Here is an 18,431-nt window from a genome sequence, read left to right on the forward strand (position 1 = left end):
GTTGGACACAAAATGGCATCCGTAAATGAAATGCCATTGTGTGGCATAAACAAATTTAAACACAGACAGACGTGTCGAACGTTTTGCTTTTGGTTTAAACCCCCACGCCTAAAGTCCATATGCGTTTTTTTATCTATGTTTGTTGTACGTACTGACCTTTACCGTAAATGTGGTTTCCTCCCGGTTACTGTCAAGTAGAAAGGAAGTGAGTGCTTTTACTTTGGTTCCCCAAACGGCGGTAAAAACAAGAGTTCCACAATGAATAAAGAACGTTTTACTATTGAAAAAAAAATCGAATTAAATATATGTACATTAAGTTAACTGATAACTAACGCCATTAAAAGAAACACGTTGATGCATTATTTCTTAAAATCCTATTCTTAAATAAGTATAAATCAATACTTAAGAAATTACAATATGTTCAATGCTTGGGAATTGTCCATAAGACACAAAGAAACATAAACTATTGTTTACTTCTGATTGTTTTATTTATGGAAGTCCTTTTTTGTTGATTTTTTTTTCTTATTTTCATACATCACCCATGGGATTTAACATTTTTTCCATATTGAGCAAGCATCCAGGAAAAAAACAAAATCCCGAAGCCAATAACACGAACACCAGCACACAGTTTCACCTTGACGAAGAGGAAAAATGTTTACAAAGGATTTTAGCAGCAGCATCTTCACTGATCTGCTCTCAGTCTGTTACATACATCACTCATATATCATTAGCATAACATGGCATAGAAAAGCATCCAAGGTAACAGAGCATCATGGGAAAACAAGTGTGCAGTTTAGTGTGTGTGAGAGAGGGGGTGGGGGTGCAGAGTGATTTCAGCAGTTTGGGAAAAACTGCAGGACTTAAAAGGCTCATTACTGTGTAGTCGCAGTGCAGCAGTTTCCAAGGCTAATTACAAAAATGCATTAATGTGTGTGTCAGTGTGTGTGTGTCTCTCTGTGTGTGTTTTACTAATAGCAGCAGGTCGGTTGCTATTGGAAACCAATGATCCTGACAGTCGTTGCCATGACAAACAAAAAGCATAACACTGACAGTGGGGAGGGAGGAAGGGGCCTGTCACTATGGCAACAGCCAGAAACAACAAAGGAGCCAAAGAAAGGAAAGAAAAGGAATGGAATAGAAAAGATGGAGCGGTTGAAGAGAGAAAAGAGAAACTCCTCTTTGCCTTGCTGCTGAGGAATGTTCACCAGATCTGCCTGAGAATGGAGAAGTTTTTATTTAATAGTTCATTTCCGCTTACAGTTATGTGTGTTTTTAAATGTTATGGTACAGTGGTAAAGTTCATGCCAGTGACCAGACCGTAATAATAACTAAAACATGGCAATGGCCTGAGTTTGGAAACAGCCAATAGGGTGTTAGTATGGACTGGCTCCAGCCCCTCTGATCTCTTTGGCAGAAATCAGGATTTCAGAATTGGATCAGTGAGTGGAAGGTGTGGATGTTGGAATCCTGCTTCTTCATGCGGGGTTTTACAGCAAGGTACGTTAACAGAGTCTGAGTCTGAGTCCACCTTGTGTCAGTCCAAAAACCTGGCTAAATGGAAATGGCTGAGCATCACCAGCCACAAGATCAAATATGCTGATGATCCAGGATGTTAGAGACGAAGCAGCCACGCTGGGGCTTAGATTTGTTTTCATCGAGTTATGGAGAAAAAACTATTTGAACTATGATTGGTGGGTAAAATCCCTCGGCTATTATGCAGTTTTGGGATTTAGTAAATATTCTTTGACATCCTGTCTGGTCCCACTGTAGGTGACTGTGACTAATCTGTGGACTAATGTGTTAGTGCTGTCTCTGTTTGAGGTGGAGCTCCTGCTCCACTGTTGACTCATCAGCTGAAGAAAACTCTGTAGAGCAACGGTGAGCAGCAGCCTGGACCACGCTTACATCAGTGTTAATGAAAACCAGATCATGTCAATAAGAAAAGCACTGTTTGGTGCTGTGTGTGTGTGTGTGTGTGTGTGTGTGTGTGTGTGTTTGTGTGTGTGTGTGTCCTCCCAAACACACATCACTACTGCACACTAGTCAGAAGTTCATTGGCTCGTGTCTGTGTTCAAGCATACATCAGTCCAGCTCAGCCTCCGGGCAGCTACAGACAGAAGGACACTAAGAAGCTGTGGAGAACCCTAGGAAAACACTAGAACATTTCAAGATTATCGAGCGTTGTCCCTTCTTTACACTGGCACAAGTCGCCCCACAAACACACAAATTCTGGCACCTTTGAATCGGTTAATCCTGGCTATTTTACATCACTATTAATATCTTACATCCTTCACTGACCTCACAGAGAAAACAAAAAACAAAAATACAAAAAAACAAAACAAAACAAGAAACAAACAGAAGGTGGTGCTGCAGAGACAATTAAGACCAGGAACTGTGTGCATCCACTGCAAGAACTACAGCTAGTAACAGGAACTGTTTGGTTGCACTGCAAGAACTACAGACAGTGTTAGGGACTGTTCGGGTCCACTGCAGGAAATACAGAGAACGACTCTGCAAGACCAATAACCGTGGAACTGTTTTTCATATCACCCAGTCTACATTAGTATCATTGCGAGATCTTCTCTGTGATGGAAACAGAAAACCCACCACAAACCATTTTGGAATCCTAGCCGAGTTCCTGGTATTAAACAGTTCCTGTTACCAGCGCACGCGAGTGAGCACCGGAGTGGGGGGGCGGGGGCGGCGGGTCGAGGGTGAGAGTCCATTTAAAAACACACTGTGTGGTGTTTGGTTATAAAGAAATGAACATGTTTATACTTTCAAAAGTGTAAAATGCTGACGCTGCAGATCTACAACGTCTGTAACACGGATGTCACGTGACCTGATGAGAAACGACAGATCTATCGGCATCAGTCCATCATACTAAACAACAGTCAGGTCCACGTTTGGACTAGGATCCTGGCAAACCTTCCCTCCATTGGACCCTTCAGTCATAAAGTCTGTCTGGAGCGGCTCTGCTAATTAGGATGAAACCGCTGAGAAAGAAAAAAAATTTAATAGAAAAGACTGATGTGAAAAGCTTGTCCAAATCTAGAAGGAAGACATTTGTTTTTGGCTAACATTTGTCATTTTTGGGACTAATGTTTAGGAGAACATCGAGTCTAGATGTTAGCTTTATCTCAGCTAAATGTATTTTTATTATCTTTTGGTTTCATTCTGGCTCACCTTGTCTGGCTAACTCTTTAACTAACTCTCATTTTTGTTTATTTCATACATTTTAAACTTGGTTTAACCTTATGCCAATATTTTAGCTACAGAGCTAATGTATCTGTTTTTTTGTAAGTTAACATAAATATTGATTACTGTCACATTGGTCTCTGCTTGTTTCTGTTGACAAAACAAAAACACCCAGATATGTTTTCTGTCATTCCTTGAAAAAAAAAAACACTGTACAGACAAAGGACAGTGTAGTCAGAAGCTATGTTCAAGCTACTTCCAGAAGCTAGGCTAAAGGCTAACATTTACACTGCACTCCTTTAACAGATGCTAATTCTGAATCCTGTCCACTCAGGAACTGACAGGAAGTTTCTGCCTCATCTTTCTCAGCTGAGAACATGAGCTGGGAATCATCAGAGCTGACAAATGAGGCCAAAGCTCCAACAAAAGGTTCCATTTGTCAACTCTTGAGGCCACACTGGTGGAAAATAATCAATGAAATATTGATCTGAGCAGCAGCAGTGTTAGCAGATGGCAATGGGCCGCATTAAAATGTAACATAATACAATAGTCAGAGTGGACTGGTTTGTAGAAGTTGTTAGGTTGTCCTCAGAATAAACCATGTGAGTGTTTTCACTCATCAGAACATAAGGGTGGAAACTAGTATGACTTTCACAAGCATGTTCCCATCACCACGACTGAAGAAACACCTTTGTCTGAACATTGTCCAAAAACCCACCAAAATATGTACAGGTGAACGGAAAATAATTGTCAGCTTTCACGCTTCCATGACGGCAAAACTACTTCTGTACCTAAAACAGATAAAGTAAAAAAAAAAAATTTCAGCAGGGACCAAGTGAGTCTAGTGTTTTCTAGGTGTTTCATTTATATATATATATATAGATAGATATGTATATATATATATATATGTAGATATATATATATATATATATATATGTAGATATATATATATATATATATATGTAGATATATATATATATATATATATCAGCTACAAAACCAATCCTGGCCAATAGGGTTGGATATGACTGTAGGAAGCAGACTCAATCACTATGAGAGATTACATATTTTAAATATGTAACAAAACATAATGACACGTAAAACCGAAAGATGTTCAAATGAAACGGAAATATTGTATGACATCTGACACAACACTTCACTGTTATGAAAAAACCCCAGCAAAATATATCCCGAGAATTTGTGATAGGATTAAAAAAATACGCAAAAAAGCAAAATAACATTTTCAAAAAGTGCTAAAATTAAGATTTTTTTAAAATCCTATTTTCATCTATTTTTTTCTTTTCTTTCTAGCAGTGTCTCTCTGATCAGGATCTGGGAGAAAAGAAGACATTTGTTGCATGGAAAAAAAACGCTGAGGTGGAATTTAAGGATAGAGGTTTCACTGACAGAGCGCCCCCTGGGGTATTCAGCCACTATGTTGCATCTTCTCTGTCGTTGTTTCCTCCTCAGCGGCTGTCGGCTGTCTAACCAAGGCTGGTGATGTTGGCCTTGCCACCGGGAGGCGCCACTATGCGCTGAGTGTTACGGCGAGGAATGTTGTCGTCAATCTGAGCTCCTTTGAGAAAATGAAAAATCACCAGTCACTAACATATTAACTTATACTAGCAAGCTAGCCTTGGCTATCACAAACCACAGGCTTATTTTTCACATAGTCTACTGTTTATCTCTTGTTTTTTCACTGACCAGACAGACTGAATCCAGACTGGTGCAGGTTGCGGACTGGTTGGTTTGGTTGTTTGGCAGGTGAGGTCTTGGCAGACGAGGCAGGAGTCATGGTTTTAGGTGTGACTGACACCTCACAGACTGGACCGTCGTACAGTCCTCGTGGTACACCCCTCAGCTCTGCCAGCTGTGGTTTAAGAAATGAGTCACAAACTGTCAGCAAATCTGAAAGAACATGACGTCAAAAACTGTCTCCCAGTCGACCAGGGACTGAGACAGGAAAGAGGGAACAGTCAGCCACCAGGGGGCAACCGCAACCCAAATGTATGTATTTGAATAAAAGGCAATATGAAGATGAAGAAGGCGGGACTTTACCCTGCTGCGAGCTTTTATCCTCTTGTAGACGTGGTCTGGGAAAGGTTTTCGGGCCACGTAGCGTCCTGATCCCTCAGTGACGTGGAGAGTTCCCTCCTCCAGGACCATCTTACCCTGACTGATCACCACTAGAGGGCCACCACGGATCTCTGTGCCTTCAAAGATGTTGTACTCCACCGTCTGCGGACCACAACACAAAATTCGTTGTTAGCGATCAAACCTAGTTGAGTTTGAAACTAAATATGTGAACATTTCTTAAAGGTGGTGAAAGTGTTTCTGGGTGAATCACAGCTTTTTTTGGTCAAAGCTTTGACTACAGTAACTGTGAACTGTTTTTGTGACATGGATAACTTTTAAGTCACCCGCTGTTCGTCATCCAAATCTGTAGTCCCAGTCTTTAATCTGTAATCCAAATGTGTAATCCAACACTGTTGACTTTGTGACATGTGATAGAATAAATGATGATGTCATCAATAACATCTCTCAGATGTTTGTTTCAGATCAGTGTGTGTGTGTGTGTGTGTGTGTGCCTGTAGGCCTGACTTATTTAGTGCTGAATATGAACTAATCAGCACAGTAAACTAGAAACCGTTATGACCAGGATGCAGTGACTCATGCTCTCCAGCAGATGTTTCTCTGACCAACACACTGATGTAAATCTGGACTGAACTTCAGTTGGAAACACAATCATGAGGGTCTGAGTCACAGAGGTTTTCTTCAAAGAGACACACGTCTCCGGAGTAACATCAGTGGTGTGTGTGTTCAGCCGTACGTGAAGAGTCTTTAGGATTAATGTGGATCCGAAATCAGTGAGGAAAGAAAGGAAGGAAAGATGTGTGTGTGTGTGTGTGTGTGTGTGTACTCGCCGAGTTGTGGGTCTTTGCGGAGATGATCTTGGTGATGTCTGGATCCCACAGAACCAGATCAGCGTCAGAGCCCACAGAAATCCGACCCTTCCGTGGATACAGGTTGAAGATCTTCGCAGCATTGGTGCTAGTCACTGCCACAAACTGGTTCTCGTCCATTTTACCTGAAACCTGCAGAACATTGGCAGTGGTCAAGGTGACAGCAACTTCTCTGAGTGAGCCCCGTCACTGAAATATCGTTTTTTCTTGTGGGGAAAAAACGCTGATGTTAGCTCACACAGATACAGCAGCTACCGCTGCACCGCTGCCTCCTGTGGTCAGTTGGTGTTACAGAGATAAATCTGAACAAACAATTTCATCAAGTCATAAAAAAACTTGGGTTGGGCCTTTGAAATGATATTAAACATAATTCAAAAACAGCTAGAAAAATAACTTAAAAATACATCTTTGATCACATCCTCACAGTTTCCTGATATCTTAAACGACAGTAACGGTAATCCCCACATTCATGCCTGTAGGTGGCAATATTGCACTGAAGTTTGATTACCACCCTGAAGAAGGGGAAGTGGTCAGTACACAAGAAAGTTTAATGTATGTAGAAGTGTTCATCCTGATAAAAATGGTCCCTTTGGTGAGAAGATACTGACGTGGCCTCCGTCCACTCACTCTGTTAGTCAGGTCCTAGATAAACAAAGTCGTCCACTCACCACACACTTGTCCCAGATGATGGACATCCTCTCCTCCGTGCCGTTCACACCCTCAGGGATCAGGCTGAAGTCGTCTTTGCCCACAGCTCTCTGGGCCGTGTTAAAGGGACAGTGAGCACTTCCTGTCACCTGCAGGTCACCGCTGCAGAGGAGAAGGTCCAGAAACAGAAGGAGAACAGAAGGAGTAGATGCTGTTTACATCTATCTCTCACTGTTAGATAGAGTTTGTAAACCAGAAACTCAAGTTTATAAACCACTCACTCTTCCACATCAAAGCGAACCAGACCAAAGTCCATAGAGAAAATCAGTGATTTTAGCTCACAGACCAAAGTCCATAGAGAAAATCAGTGATTTCAGCCAGTGTTTGTGTTTGTGTTTGTGGAGGATGGTCTCACCAGGACAGCAGAGAGCTCAGATAGTCTGGTGTTGTAGGATCAGGACTCAGGGGAGGAGAAGTGACAAAAGCAGCAGCTTTGGCCCAGTTCTTGCTCCAGTAGTGAGAACCATCAGTTCCAAGACTTGCAGTGATGGGTTCACCGTAAACAACAGTACCTGCAGTTCATAATAGAACCTTGAGCTAAACATGAATTATAAAGAGTAGAAAAGAATCGTTAAGTTAAGTTTACGCTGACCTTTCTTGCGAGCCTGAGCGATGATATCAGCCGCACTTTTGCTCATCACCTTGGTCACGTACAGAGGACAGTTGGTCTGATTGGCTACGGTGACGGAGCGGTTTACAGCCTCAGCCTCCACCTAGAAACAGCAGGCAATTTGTTGATGCAGCTTCTTCACATTAAATAATAAAGACAGGCACACAAGTGTGTGTGTGTTCAGAACGACTGACCTCCTCAGGGTGACTCAGAACATGGCCTTCAGGTCCAGTGATCCCCTGATCTAGGATCCTGCGTTGCTCCTACAACCATACACAGGCAGAGGAAATGAAATGAAAATATATAATATTATAATGTATTTAATATCTATCTATCTATCCATCCATATATATAATAATAATATATATATATAAATGAATAAAATAAGTCTACATTTCTTACTTTCATAATAATGATGAAATATATTATATACAACTAAAGAAAATCATGACAGATTTGTTCATCTTAAACTAAACTCTAGTCCAATTCTATAACTTTAGTCACTAAAGTAGTAAAAGTGGGAGCAGAATCCGACTGACTGTTTGTTCGTACACACCTCAGCCACGATGTCTCCGTTCTCGGCATGAACCTGAGCCACGGCCCCCAGGTCGCGGATCACACTAAAAACTTCATACACCTGCAGAAATGAGATAACACAAATTACTGTAAGAATTACTGCACAACACAAAACAACACAATACAGTGAATCACCATGAGATTCACACCTGAGCATCGGTCAGCTGGAAAATATCTTTGTAGGCCAGGTAAACCAGGAACGAGTTCACGCCTAAAAATAAAGAGAGGATAAAAACAGTTGGTAGAGATAAGGAGTTTCCAATGAGTGGTACATGGACCCCTAGTGGGACATGAGGGCATCTTTTATGTTAAAACAGTTCGATTTTTCAATGTGGCAAATTCACTATCAGTTTAAAATAAAAAATGCAGAAGAAATATTTATTGTTAATGAAGTTGATTTTAAAGATAAATATATAATGGAGACTTCTGTTGTAAAGGAATACCCATGTCTATAATTACCCTTGGTATAAAATATAAGATCATCTTTAAAATGTTCAAGGCAGATTATTATTATATTAAAAATATTTATTATTTTAACTTGAATTAGAGTTTAAATTAAATCTTCTCATCTATTGTTACTATGTATCATCCAATAGGGGGCACCGTGGCTCCCTTGTGTTCAGAGGTGTTCAGAATGAATGAAAGCTTTTTTTACTGATTATTACACAATATTTTTATATAAATATTAAGAGTTTTTGAAGAATCAGCAACAGTTGTGAGTATGGTTGGGGGTTCGATGATGAATACGATGATGACGGTGTCTTGTTTTAATAGGGCAGAAGATAAAAAGTCTTTTGGTTTTTACCGTGATCTTTGACCAGCGTTTCCATCTCCTCCTGAAGTCCTCGATGCCACTCAGTGATGTCCACGTGCAGAGAATAATCACAGCAGGATTTACTGTCGGCCCACTGACGCCACTGCTCAAAGGCTGAGATCAGACTGGCACCAGGTTCAGGAACCACATGGTCAACTGCACGTGCACATGGATAAAAGCAGAGAGGAATAAATAAATAATAATTAATAAAGTCAGAAGTCTTCTTCTGTTTGTCGTCACTGACAATCACAGAATTTATGTAATTTAATGTCAGTGATACACAGTTGTCACAGGAACTCATCTATGAGATACTGAAGGAATAGGTGTGCAAAAATACCCTCAAGTCACAATACAGTAAGTATGACAATTTTGTTTTTGTTCACAATTTTTTTTAAAACAAAATGAGCTCCAGACCAATTATGACCAAATACAAATACATACATTTAACCTAAATAACAGAATCCTAACAATGCACATTGCATAATGGGTGCTTCAGGCAAGTTGTATTTTGTTTTTTAATCTATGTGAATTGTCACACATTTGTATTGATTTATTATCGAGTTACAATGTATTATTACATTTATGTTAAAGAATCTATTCAATGTTTTTCGAACCTCACTATTAGATAGTTTTTGTTTTGTTTGTTTTTTAAGTTGAGATTTGAGGTCTGTGAACCAGAGTTCATAGGGAAAGTCAGTGACATTTTTCTATGGACTTTGGTCTGTGAGCTAAAATCACTGTCTCTATGGACTTTGGTCTGAGTTAAATCACTGATTTTCTCTATGGGCTTTGGTCTGAGCTAAAATCACTGATTTTCTCTATGGACTTTGGTCTGTACAGTCTCTCTAACAGTGAGCTGGAGACTTCCAGGTTCAGGTTATCTCACTGATCATGGTGGTTCCTCCTGCCAGAGCTGCTTTGGTTCCCTGGTAAAAGTCATCGGCCGATGTCATTCCTCGATCAGGCATCTGGAACCGTGTGTGGACGTCGATGCCTCCGGGGATCAACATACGACCGTGTGCATCGATGGTTTTGACCCCACCAGGAACGATGAGGTTCTCCCCAATCTGCCTGAATAAAATATTATTGTTATTATTAGAAACTAAAAAAAAACTGTTCAGTTTAACGACCTTAAACATCCACTCTCATTGTGAACAGCATATTTTCTTTCTGTCAAGTCATTCATTGTCGAGACATCTTTGATTTCCTGAACTCACTTGATGACGCCGTCCTCCATGTAGACGTCAGCACAGAATGACTGGTCATCGTTTACGATCTTTGCTCCTTTGATCAGAAGACGATCGCTCTGGAAAGAAACAGATTCAAATATTGTTCTTTGTGCAGGAATAAAATAATCAGTAAAAGAAAAAAATCTGTCACTGATGGTGTCACGTCTGACTATCTTTGTTGAACACCAACCCACTCAGAAACTAATCTTTGTGAATGAAGGATTTTCAGTTTCTGGATCAGTTTGTTGTGATACTGAAGTTTGTCCGTGAAAACATTTGTAGAACTCTTGTGTGTCTTTGTCTGATAAATAAGAGTGAATCAACAATAAACTACAGATTTGAGTTTTTACAGACGTCACATCATCATGTGAGCAGAGCTTGAGAAAAAAAAAACAAACGCTGCTGCTTCTTTCAAATCTGTGTCCCCTCAGATCATGTGGAACATTTCTGACACAAATGAGACGTCCCACCCACACAGACCCCCACCCCCTCCTCTCTTCTGCTCCTCCCCCCGGGTGTCACCTCAGCAGCTCCGGCTCTGTCTTTTAAAAACACAGCAGCAGACTGAGGTCACAGGGACTCCAGCGTCCCCGGTCTAACAAAGACGGCTCTGTCTGAGCACCAGTCTCAGCCCCGCCCACTCTGCCTGAGGAAACACATTCAAGTAAACCTCAACCGCTTCATCCATTTTATCCGTGTCATTGTCACCTCTGCTGGTGAGGAGTAGACGATGAGACCAGTTCACACCTATACACTCCACTGCACATGCATCTGATTTAATCTTCATCAGATTAGGATTATCACACCTTCTCTTTGGTGGATTTCTGTGTAAGCAGCTAAATGTAAAATGTAACTGCTAAATGTTAGCCTAAAGTATAACAAACAGCAAACGTGTAGCTTCTGTCTTAGTTCTTGTTCTGACCACATGTTTCTAAAACGTGCCTCTCTAAGTCCACCGACGACAGAGTCAGGACAGATGGACAGAACATATTTAGCCTGAAGTGAACCCGATGATCTCCATCAGCTTCCTGTTTGAGTGAAAAACTGCTCCCATGATGCAAAGATCAGTGTCACGTTTGGACACGGCCCAGCACCATCAGAGGAGATGATCCTGATCCACCGTGAAATCCACTAAAGAATGGACAAACAGCAATCCCTTCATGTCCTGGCCACACTGACCTGATGGTGTGACTGTGTGAAAACACACGTCAGACATCAGATCATGACATCATAACATGACATCATAACATGACACCAGAACATGACATTGGACCATGACATCAGAACGCAGCACAGTCTCTAAAAACATCTGTTGTTTTTATTTCCCCCTCACACTTCATGTCAACCGTTGCTGCTGTTTCACTGAATCTTGATGTAGATGTTCTATTACCAAGGCTAATGCTGCTAACAGTTGAGCTTACCACTGTGTTCTAAAAAAACAGACTATGCTAATGCTAACGCTACCAACAGTATACAGCTAAATCAGCTACAGCTCTGGTGGCAACAGCAGTTTCAGTTGAATGCTACTAATAGCATTAGCATGATCACCAACATCCTGCTGTTTCACTGTAGAAAGGTGGAAAAGTTCTGATCTGAAGATGAACTTTGACCAAAATCTAAGGATTATTTGAAGTCTTTCATTGACAGCATCAACAGATTAGTCATTTTCTACATGTATTGACATTGGGCTGTCATTAAAGTGAAGCAGATTTTAATATTTGAGGACAGAATACTAAAAAAAAGCAAATAAAACACGTCAACTAAGGCAGCAGAAAGTCTGGTTTAGACAAAACACAGCTTCGTCAGATCACATGGACAGAGTATAACTAAATGATCTTTTAACTGAATTATTTCTTGTTGTTGTTGTTGTTGTTTTCAGACCGTGTGGAGACGGCAGATTAGAATGATGGAGACAGGCATTTCCTCCTCTCCTCTTTTTCTCAGCTTCCTCCACCTTCACCTCTGCAGCATTTCTTACACCATCATCTGACTCTGATCTCAGCATCCTGCAGCTCTGACAGCCACATTATTTAAACACTGCTGCAGCAGGAGCAGCACCACCACCACCTTGAGCTTCGGCAATGTTGGCCACACTCAGTTGACCATATCTGGGCTAATGGGCCCAGATTCTGGATAACTAGGTGCCCCATGTGGCCCACTATCTGCTGTTATTAGTGAACGAGGAGACTGTTCTGCTCCAGCAGCAGCTTAAGCTGTAGCAGTAATAGCAGCTAAGGCTTTAGCAGGATGCAGCAGCCACAGCGGCAGTAAACTAAGCTTCATCTGCATCAACAGTTTTAGCAGCTTCAGCTGCAGCAGTATATTTAGCTTTAGCTGCAGCAGGAGGCACTTAGCTGCTTCGGCTGCAGCTGCAAATCTGACTTGAATAGCAGCAGTAAAAGCAGCAGCAGTGTCAGCAGCAACAACACTCACACACACCCACAGCAGCTCAGTTGCTCCACACACTGACAGAAAGCAGCATCAGCAGCAAACTGGACTGGGTCTGGTCCAAATGTAGACCTGGTCCAGCCAGAGACTCACTGTGATTCTGGGGATGTTCTTCTTTCCCTGGTATCCAGACATGATCAGCTGCACCCTGAGCTCACCACCACCACCCTGACTCTAATGCTGAAGATGAAGATGAAGGAGAAGGAACAGGAGCAAGAGGAAGAGGAGGAGGAGTGTGGTCTAAGCTGATCCTTCAGGAGAATCTAAATATCTCAAGAAGTATAAAAAATTAGATTCTGTGCTCAGATCCAGGCTGCTGCAGCCTCCCAGAGCAAAGCCTGTTCCAGTTTCCACCCAGAGAGACCAGAGGAGAGAGGAACAGGGAGGAGGAGGAGAATGGAGGAGGAGGAGCCCCGGCTATGCTCCATAAAAGAAGCAGCAGAGCGCATGCTCTGAGCCTCGCCCTACTCCACTGACACTAATGCCATCAATGAGACCATGTGGATTAAACTGAGGCTCAGGACCAAGACTGAGTCTGAGTCCAGAGTCAAACCTGCTCTTCAGTATTGATGAAGTTAGAGATTTTAGCTCACAGACCAAAGTCCATAGTGAAAATCATTGATTTTAGCTCACAGACCAAAGTCCATAGAGAAAATCAGTGATTTTAGCTCACAGAGCCACGTTCCTTGTCCACTGCTGCCTCATGTGGTCAGTTTGTGTCATAGGTAAATCTGAACAAAGAATTAAAAATTTGAACTGGGTGATGGAGACAGCAACAGATCAACAACTCGTGTTGACATCAAGTTGACACCAAATAAACAATATTTTGAGTGTATATAAACAAACAGATAAAAAGTGTATCTGTTTCACAGAAATGTTTGTCTCATTCCAAATGTAAATATATAGAGTTTGTAAATATATACACATCTGCCTCGCTCACTCTTTAGTTTACTCAATGCTCTTTGTTTGTTACAGTTAAATCATGATGAAATGTATCTTTTCTCTGTTTAGTTCCCCTCCTCTCTGCTGTGTCTAAAAATGCACCAGAACAAACAAGAGTCAGATTGTTTGTGATGTATGAGCTTTCATACTTGACCAATAAAACTGATTCTCAGTCTCTAAAACAAAATGGACAAAGTTCCCTGTGGAGGCTGACAGTAACGTTTAAACATCACTTCATTCTCTCTCTGTGTCATTATTAATATTTATACGCAGGAAGGCGACGGTTTGTCCGACATATTTCTCCTTGTTTCAGATGGAAAGAGGAGCACTTTAGATGTGTGAGCAGGGCGGGGCCTGTGAGGCTAATGCATCAATCAATAGGTAACGTGATATCAGCAGTGATGAGCTGGGCTCAGGGCTGAGGGTTGGGCTTTTAAAACCCAGTCCTGAGAGAATGAAGATGTAGTGACAGAGTAGCAGAAGCTGCGGGTTCAACGTCCTGCTCTGAGACCTGGGCAGTCGGTGTGGTCAGCAGCAGGAACAGATTTTACTGCAAGTCATGGAAATCAATGCTGCCGAAACCAGGATGTAGACTCCACCCACAGAGCGAGGGCCACACAACAGACTCATCCTGGTTCACATGCAGTCATGGCCCAGGCTGTCAGTGGGCCACATCTGGTCCAGTTGAGTAGAACACAACTCCAAGACAGTTTCATCTTTGTGGCTTAGACCTGGCCCATATCTGTCTGTTCTGATCAGGTAGTCCACAAATATTGGTCAACATTTAACTATTAAATCTGGGCCACATACTGACTATAGAATACTACGTGTAACTTATCTGCTGTTAAAGAAACTACATCACATTTTATTTACAAAGGAGCAACAGCAACACTTTTTCACCCAGTATTTCAGCCACATATGGCCCACTTCAGGCCCACACCCTTTAGGTCTCAACTAGACAGTACTGCATCCAATACCACATCAACCTAGAATGTGGGACACAAGACTTAACCAAAGCATCTGGCAATGAGAAAGCACTGCAGGCTAACTATTAGCTACACTGTGGTTAGTTCATTTTAATGGGCTAACTGTTAGCCATCTTTTGGTCGATATTTAGAAGAGTTTATGGACCTGACTCTTGGTCCATTTTTACATAGCTTTGTCTGCATCCACCTTGTTCATATGGTTAGCTTTTAGCTACTAGCTGCAGGGTAAAGCAGTTTTATAATTTAAGATCACACCGGTCTAACCTGTAATCCTAATCTGTAATCCCACAACATGTTAATAAACGACAGAAGACAAATTCAGATTTAAAGAATATGATAATCTAATTACACTTCCTTCTGTTCTGATCTGATCTGCTCTAAATATTTGTTATTTTTACATCCACACCGACGAACATTATGGGATGTATTTGCAGAAAATCAAATAGAAATAATCAACCTGGAGTTTGACATTAAATGTGAAGACAAAGCAGAAATGTGCAGACATTAAATTGACACGAGCAGCAGCCACTCCCTCGGTCTCAGTCCTGCAAGGCTGTTACATCACAGAGGCATTCTGGGAAATGTATGCAGCACAACTTGTCTGGACACACACACAGAAGTCAGAGGAGTGTCAGGAGGAATTTTAAACACGTGATGATCTCACCCTTCCGTTGTCCAGGTTCTGCAGAGCTTCTTTCCCTGAAGTCTCCCTGATCTCCACCTTCCTCTGCTGGGAGATGTCCATCTGTCTGTCAATGACCTGCTGCTCCTGGTTCCTGCCTCTGCAGGAGGACAGAGCATCAAAGTCCACCGTCCTCCTCCTCCTATCAGAGGATCCATCCACTGGACAGAAGACACCACAGAATTTCTGTCTGTTGCTGTCAGGGCCGCCGAAGAAGCCCGGTGTTTCTCCAGAGCTGGACATGCTGACGGAGCTGAGAGGATCCTGAGGGTGTAGCTGCTCCTGCTGCTGCTGCTCCTGCTGCTGCTGCTGCTGCTCAGCGGGTGGTTTGTAAATGTCTCAGCTACGCACGTCTGCTCAGCTGCTGCCAACTTGTCTGGTGTCAGGGAGCAGGTGCTTTCAGTGAGTGAGTAGAGGGTGTGAGAGGAGAGGAGCTGAGAAGAAGATGATGATGATGATGTTGTGAGGAGAACCACAGTTTGTAAATGCTTACTCACGAGTCATTCAGCCTCCAGCCAATGATATTTTGCTGAGAGAGAAAATCAGCAAACGAGGAGGAGAAAACCTGGGCTGTAGCTCCAGAAACAAAGATAGAGATCGTAGGAGGAGGAGGAAGAGGAGGAGGAAGAGTCTGAGCCGGAAGCTGAGAAAGGGGAGGGGCTAAATGAAATATCAACTAGCCAAACATAACATTGTATATGTGTGTGTGTGTAAAAATCTAGTTCAGCTGAGATGTAGGTTTAATACTGTAGCTAATGGTTAGCCAAAAAGACAGTGAAAAAGACAAAAGATTATTGAATTCAGCATAAAGAAATATTCACATAATAAAGAAAAATAAATATGTACTGCTGGGAAATATACGTTTCTAAAAACAAATCTAGCATCAAAAATGTATTTTATAATATTTGAAAATAAAGGATTATTTTTTGTAATTTATTTTTAGTTACATAATAGGTACTATTAATTTTTCTTTCATAGAGCCTTTGGTAAAAAGGAGTAAAGCAGCCAAACAAGTGTGCAAACAGGCACGTGTGATCAGAATGTAGCTAAACATTAGCTAAATAGGACATAAGCCTAAAGATAATCAGAAGAAATCAAATAACACAGCACTGCTAGATGCATTTAAGCCTGAGGTACATTTATAAAAAGGTTCCCTGAAAAAAAAAGTGACATCAATTATTTATGGAAGAAAAAGAAAAACAATTTCCTGTTTGGAAAAAAAGATTTAGAGCAAATTTAACAAAAACAGCAGGACATTAAAAACAAAACAAAATCTAAACTAATGGGGATGAGGTCATCCTCTGGTGGATCAGTGACTTCATGACAGGTGGTCCAACATGTCAGATGCTTTGAAACCAATTAAACACATCTTCAGTCTGGTGGAAGGCGATCAGCACCACGGACAGTTACCCAGAAAAGTCACACCTTTGTTCAAAGATGCTGTCCTTTCTCTCTCTCTCTCAGACACAGGCACACTGGGAACAGTTGAAGCCAATCCCTCCTCCACATTCATGTTGTTATGGAAACAGAGATGACATGTTTAATATGTTTCCATGTTCTTTAAAAAAGAAAGAAAAAACAGAACCTCAGGAGTTAGGATGGAATAAACTGTGTGTCATTAAACCTGGATTTATTGATCCCTCTGCAGCACTGGTTTATCCTCAGCTCAACACATACTCTCTACAACCAATCACACGTTCATGTGGAGTCGTATGAGTGGTTTGGTCTCTTGGTGAAGGTGAATGTGAACATTGACAGATCGGACGTGTTAAAACAGTCACAGCCACAACAAAAATGTTGGGAGTTTAACGTGTAAAGCAGGCGTCCAGCATGTCAGACGGGCTCATGTGTTAACAAGAATATGCAGCCCCACCCAAATAGGACCCTCCAACACACACACACACACACACAGAGTGGGTCATTCCTCGAAAACAAAAAACTCCCAGCATAGACAAAGACAAGTGTTAGACATTTGGGGAAAAGTTGGCAGCTCGCCCTGCCAGAGCAGTTGGAAAAGACATGTGTGTGTGTGTGTGTGTGTGTGTGTGTGTGTGTGTGTGTGTGTGAACAGGAAGGGCTCGGCCCATGTCTGTGGAACAGCTGCAGGAGCAGCAGAGAGATCAGCTGTGACTGTGGTGTTTGATGTGAACCATAAGAAAACTGACCTGGAACTACGGCTCAGTTCAACAGTTTGATGTTTGATCAGCTCAGTAAATAATTACATACAGTACTGTGCAAAAGTTTTAGGCACCTCTATACAGTAGATCTACCGACCCAGTCTAACCCCGTGACCCCCCCTTTCAGCCTCTTTCCTTTTCACATATTCTAAATAGATGGACAGACAGAACTTTATTAATCCGTTGGGAAAATAAGGCAAAAATGTGAAGAAACAGGAGAATCCATTTAAGAGAAAGTTGTTTTTAGCGCCACCCGCAGTCACATCACCTGAATAATTCCTGTAACAAAAATGTGCAGTTTATTGTATATTGTTATAAGAATGCCCTTTTGCTTCTGAAAATGTATTTTAAATGCATGCCTAAAACTTTTGCACACAGTGCTGCACGTCCTCTCACTTTTACTGGTCCTGTTAAATACCGCACATGTGAAATGTCTTTAGTTTTTCCACTTTAATTTGTTAAAATTGTGAATTTATAAAATCAAAGAATTAAAAATTTTGATCTAAAATTGAAAAATATTTCTTTGGTGAACTGTTGGTGGAGAGGAGGAGACGCTGAGCCTCCTCCTCCTCCTCCGCAGCACAGGAGCAGAGATGGAGATGAGTGGGCCACCACCCTGTAACCCATGGTAACGGCACCAACCTCACCAACAGCTGCAGTGGGTGGAGCCTGGCGTGCTTCTGCGTGTTGATTGGCTGAGAGCAGGTGTTCTGAGACTCAGTGAAGGGAGGGTCTTTGTTCAAGACCAGACTGAGGAGCTCTGCCTTTCACTTCTGCTGCAGCTCAGTCTCCATGTCACACACCTACATCTAATGTAAAGGGGCAACCCACGTTTTCTATGGAAACCTGAGGCATAAATAGGAAAAAGAAAATCACCAACGACAACATATTTCTTTTCTGTAACTGCTCTGAATTCACAAATAAAAATGTGAGTCAAAGTATTTAAATATGAAGATAGAAGAGACATAAATACAAATTATTAAATGGCTGGAATACTGGGATTGGATAAATGAATGTCTAAATTATGATGTAGTTAGTTTGGTAACAAGTAAAAGTCATTGTAAAACATAATTGTACAAAAGAATAAACCAAAAAATA

At 41.5% G+C, this 18,431-nt stretch overlaps 1 protein-coding gene and 1 long non-coding RNA gene across 5 annotated transcripts in view; both read right to left on the bottom strand.

The window, feature by feature from the left end:
• LOC107989475 (uncharacterized) overlaps window positions 1-225 on the bottom strand; it is a 13,764-nt gene extending 13,539 nt beyond the window's left edge. Inside the window, exon 1 of one of the 3 annotated variants that reach the window (XR_001761026.2) lies at window positions 157-225. This is a non-coding gene — a long non-coding RNA (uncharacterized LOC107989475). The remainder of the gene's footprint in view (window positions 1-156) is intronic. The other 2 variants (XR_003051833.1, XR_001761027.2) reach the window with 2 other exon arrangements.
• Window positions 226-4,178: 3,953 nt separating this feature from the next.
• Window positions 4,179-17,202, bottom strand: LOC103389296 (dihydropyrimidinase-related protein 2). 2 transcript variants are annotated; one of them, XM_008324655.3, is made up of 14 exons: window positions 15,139-17,202; window positions 10,087-10,175; window positions 9,756-9,940; window positions 8,861-9,025; window positions 8,205-8,266; window positions 8,036-8,116; window positions 7,674-7,742; window positions 7,462-7,582; window positions 7,225-7,381; window positions 6,830-6,971; window positions 6,123-6,293; window positions 5,257-5,436; window positions 4,903-5,068; window positions 4,179-4,774 (listed from the first exon to the last, which is right to left on the bottom strand). In XM_008324655.3, exons 1-14 carry the CDS (start codon window positions 15,397-15,399, stop codon window positions 4,683-4,685), a joined length of 1,941 nt encoding a protein of 646 aa, XP_008322877.1. In that variant the 5' UTR covers window positions 15,400-17,202; the 3' UTR covers window positions 4,179-4,682. The 2 variants fall into 2 exon arrangements, with proteins under 2 accessions (XP_008322877.1, XP_008322878.1); XM_008324656.3 differs by lacking the exon at window positions 15,139-17,202 and adding an exon at window positions 12,640-13,100.
• Between the last annotated feature and the right edge of the window lie 1,229 nt (window positions 17,203-18,431).

The sequence above is a fragment of the Cynoglossus semilaevis genome, chromosome 14 (genome assembly GCF_000523025.1).
Source record: "Cynoglossus semilaevis isolate Cse_v1.0 chromosome 14, Cse_v1.0, whole genome shotgun sequence".
In the NCBI taxonomy this organism is placed as follows: Eukaryota; Metazoa; Chordata; class Actinopteri; order Pleuronectiformes; family Cynoglossidae; genus Cynoglossus; species Cynoglossus semilaevis.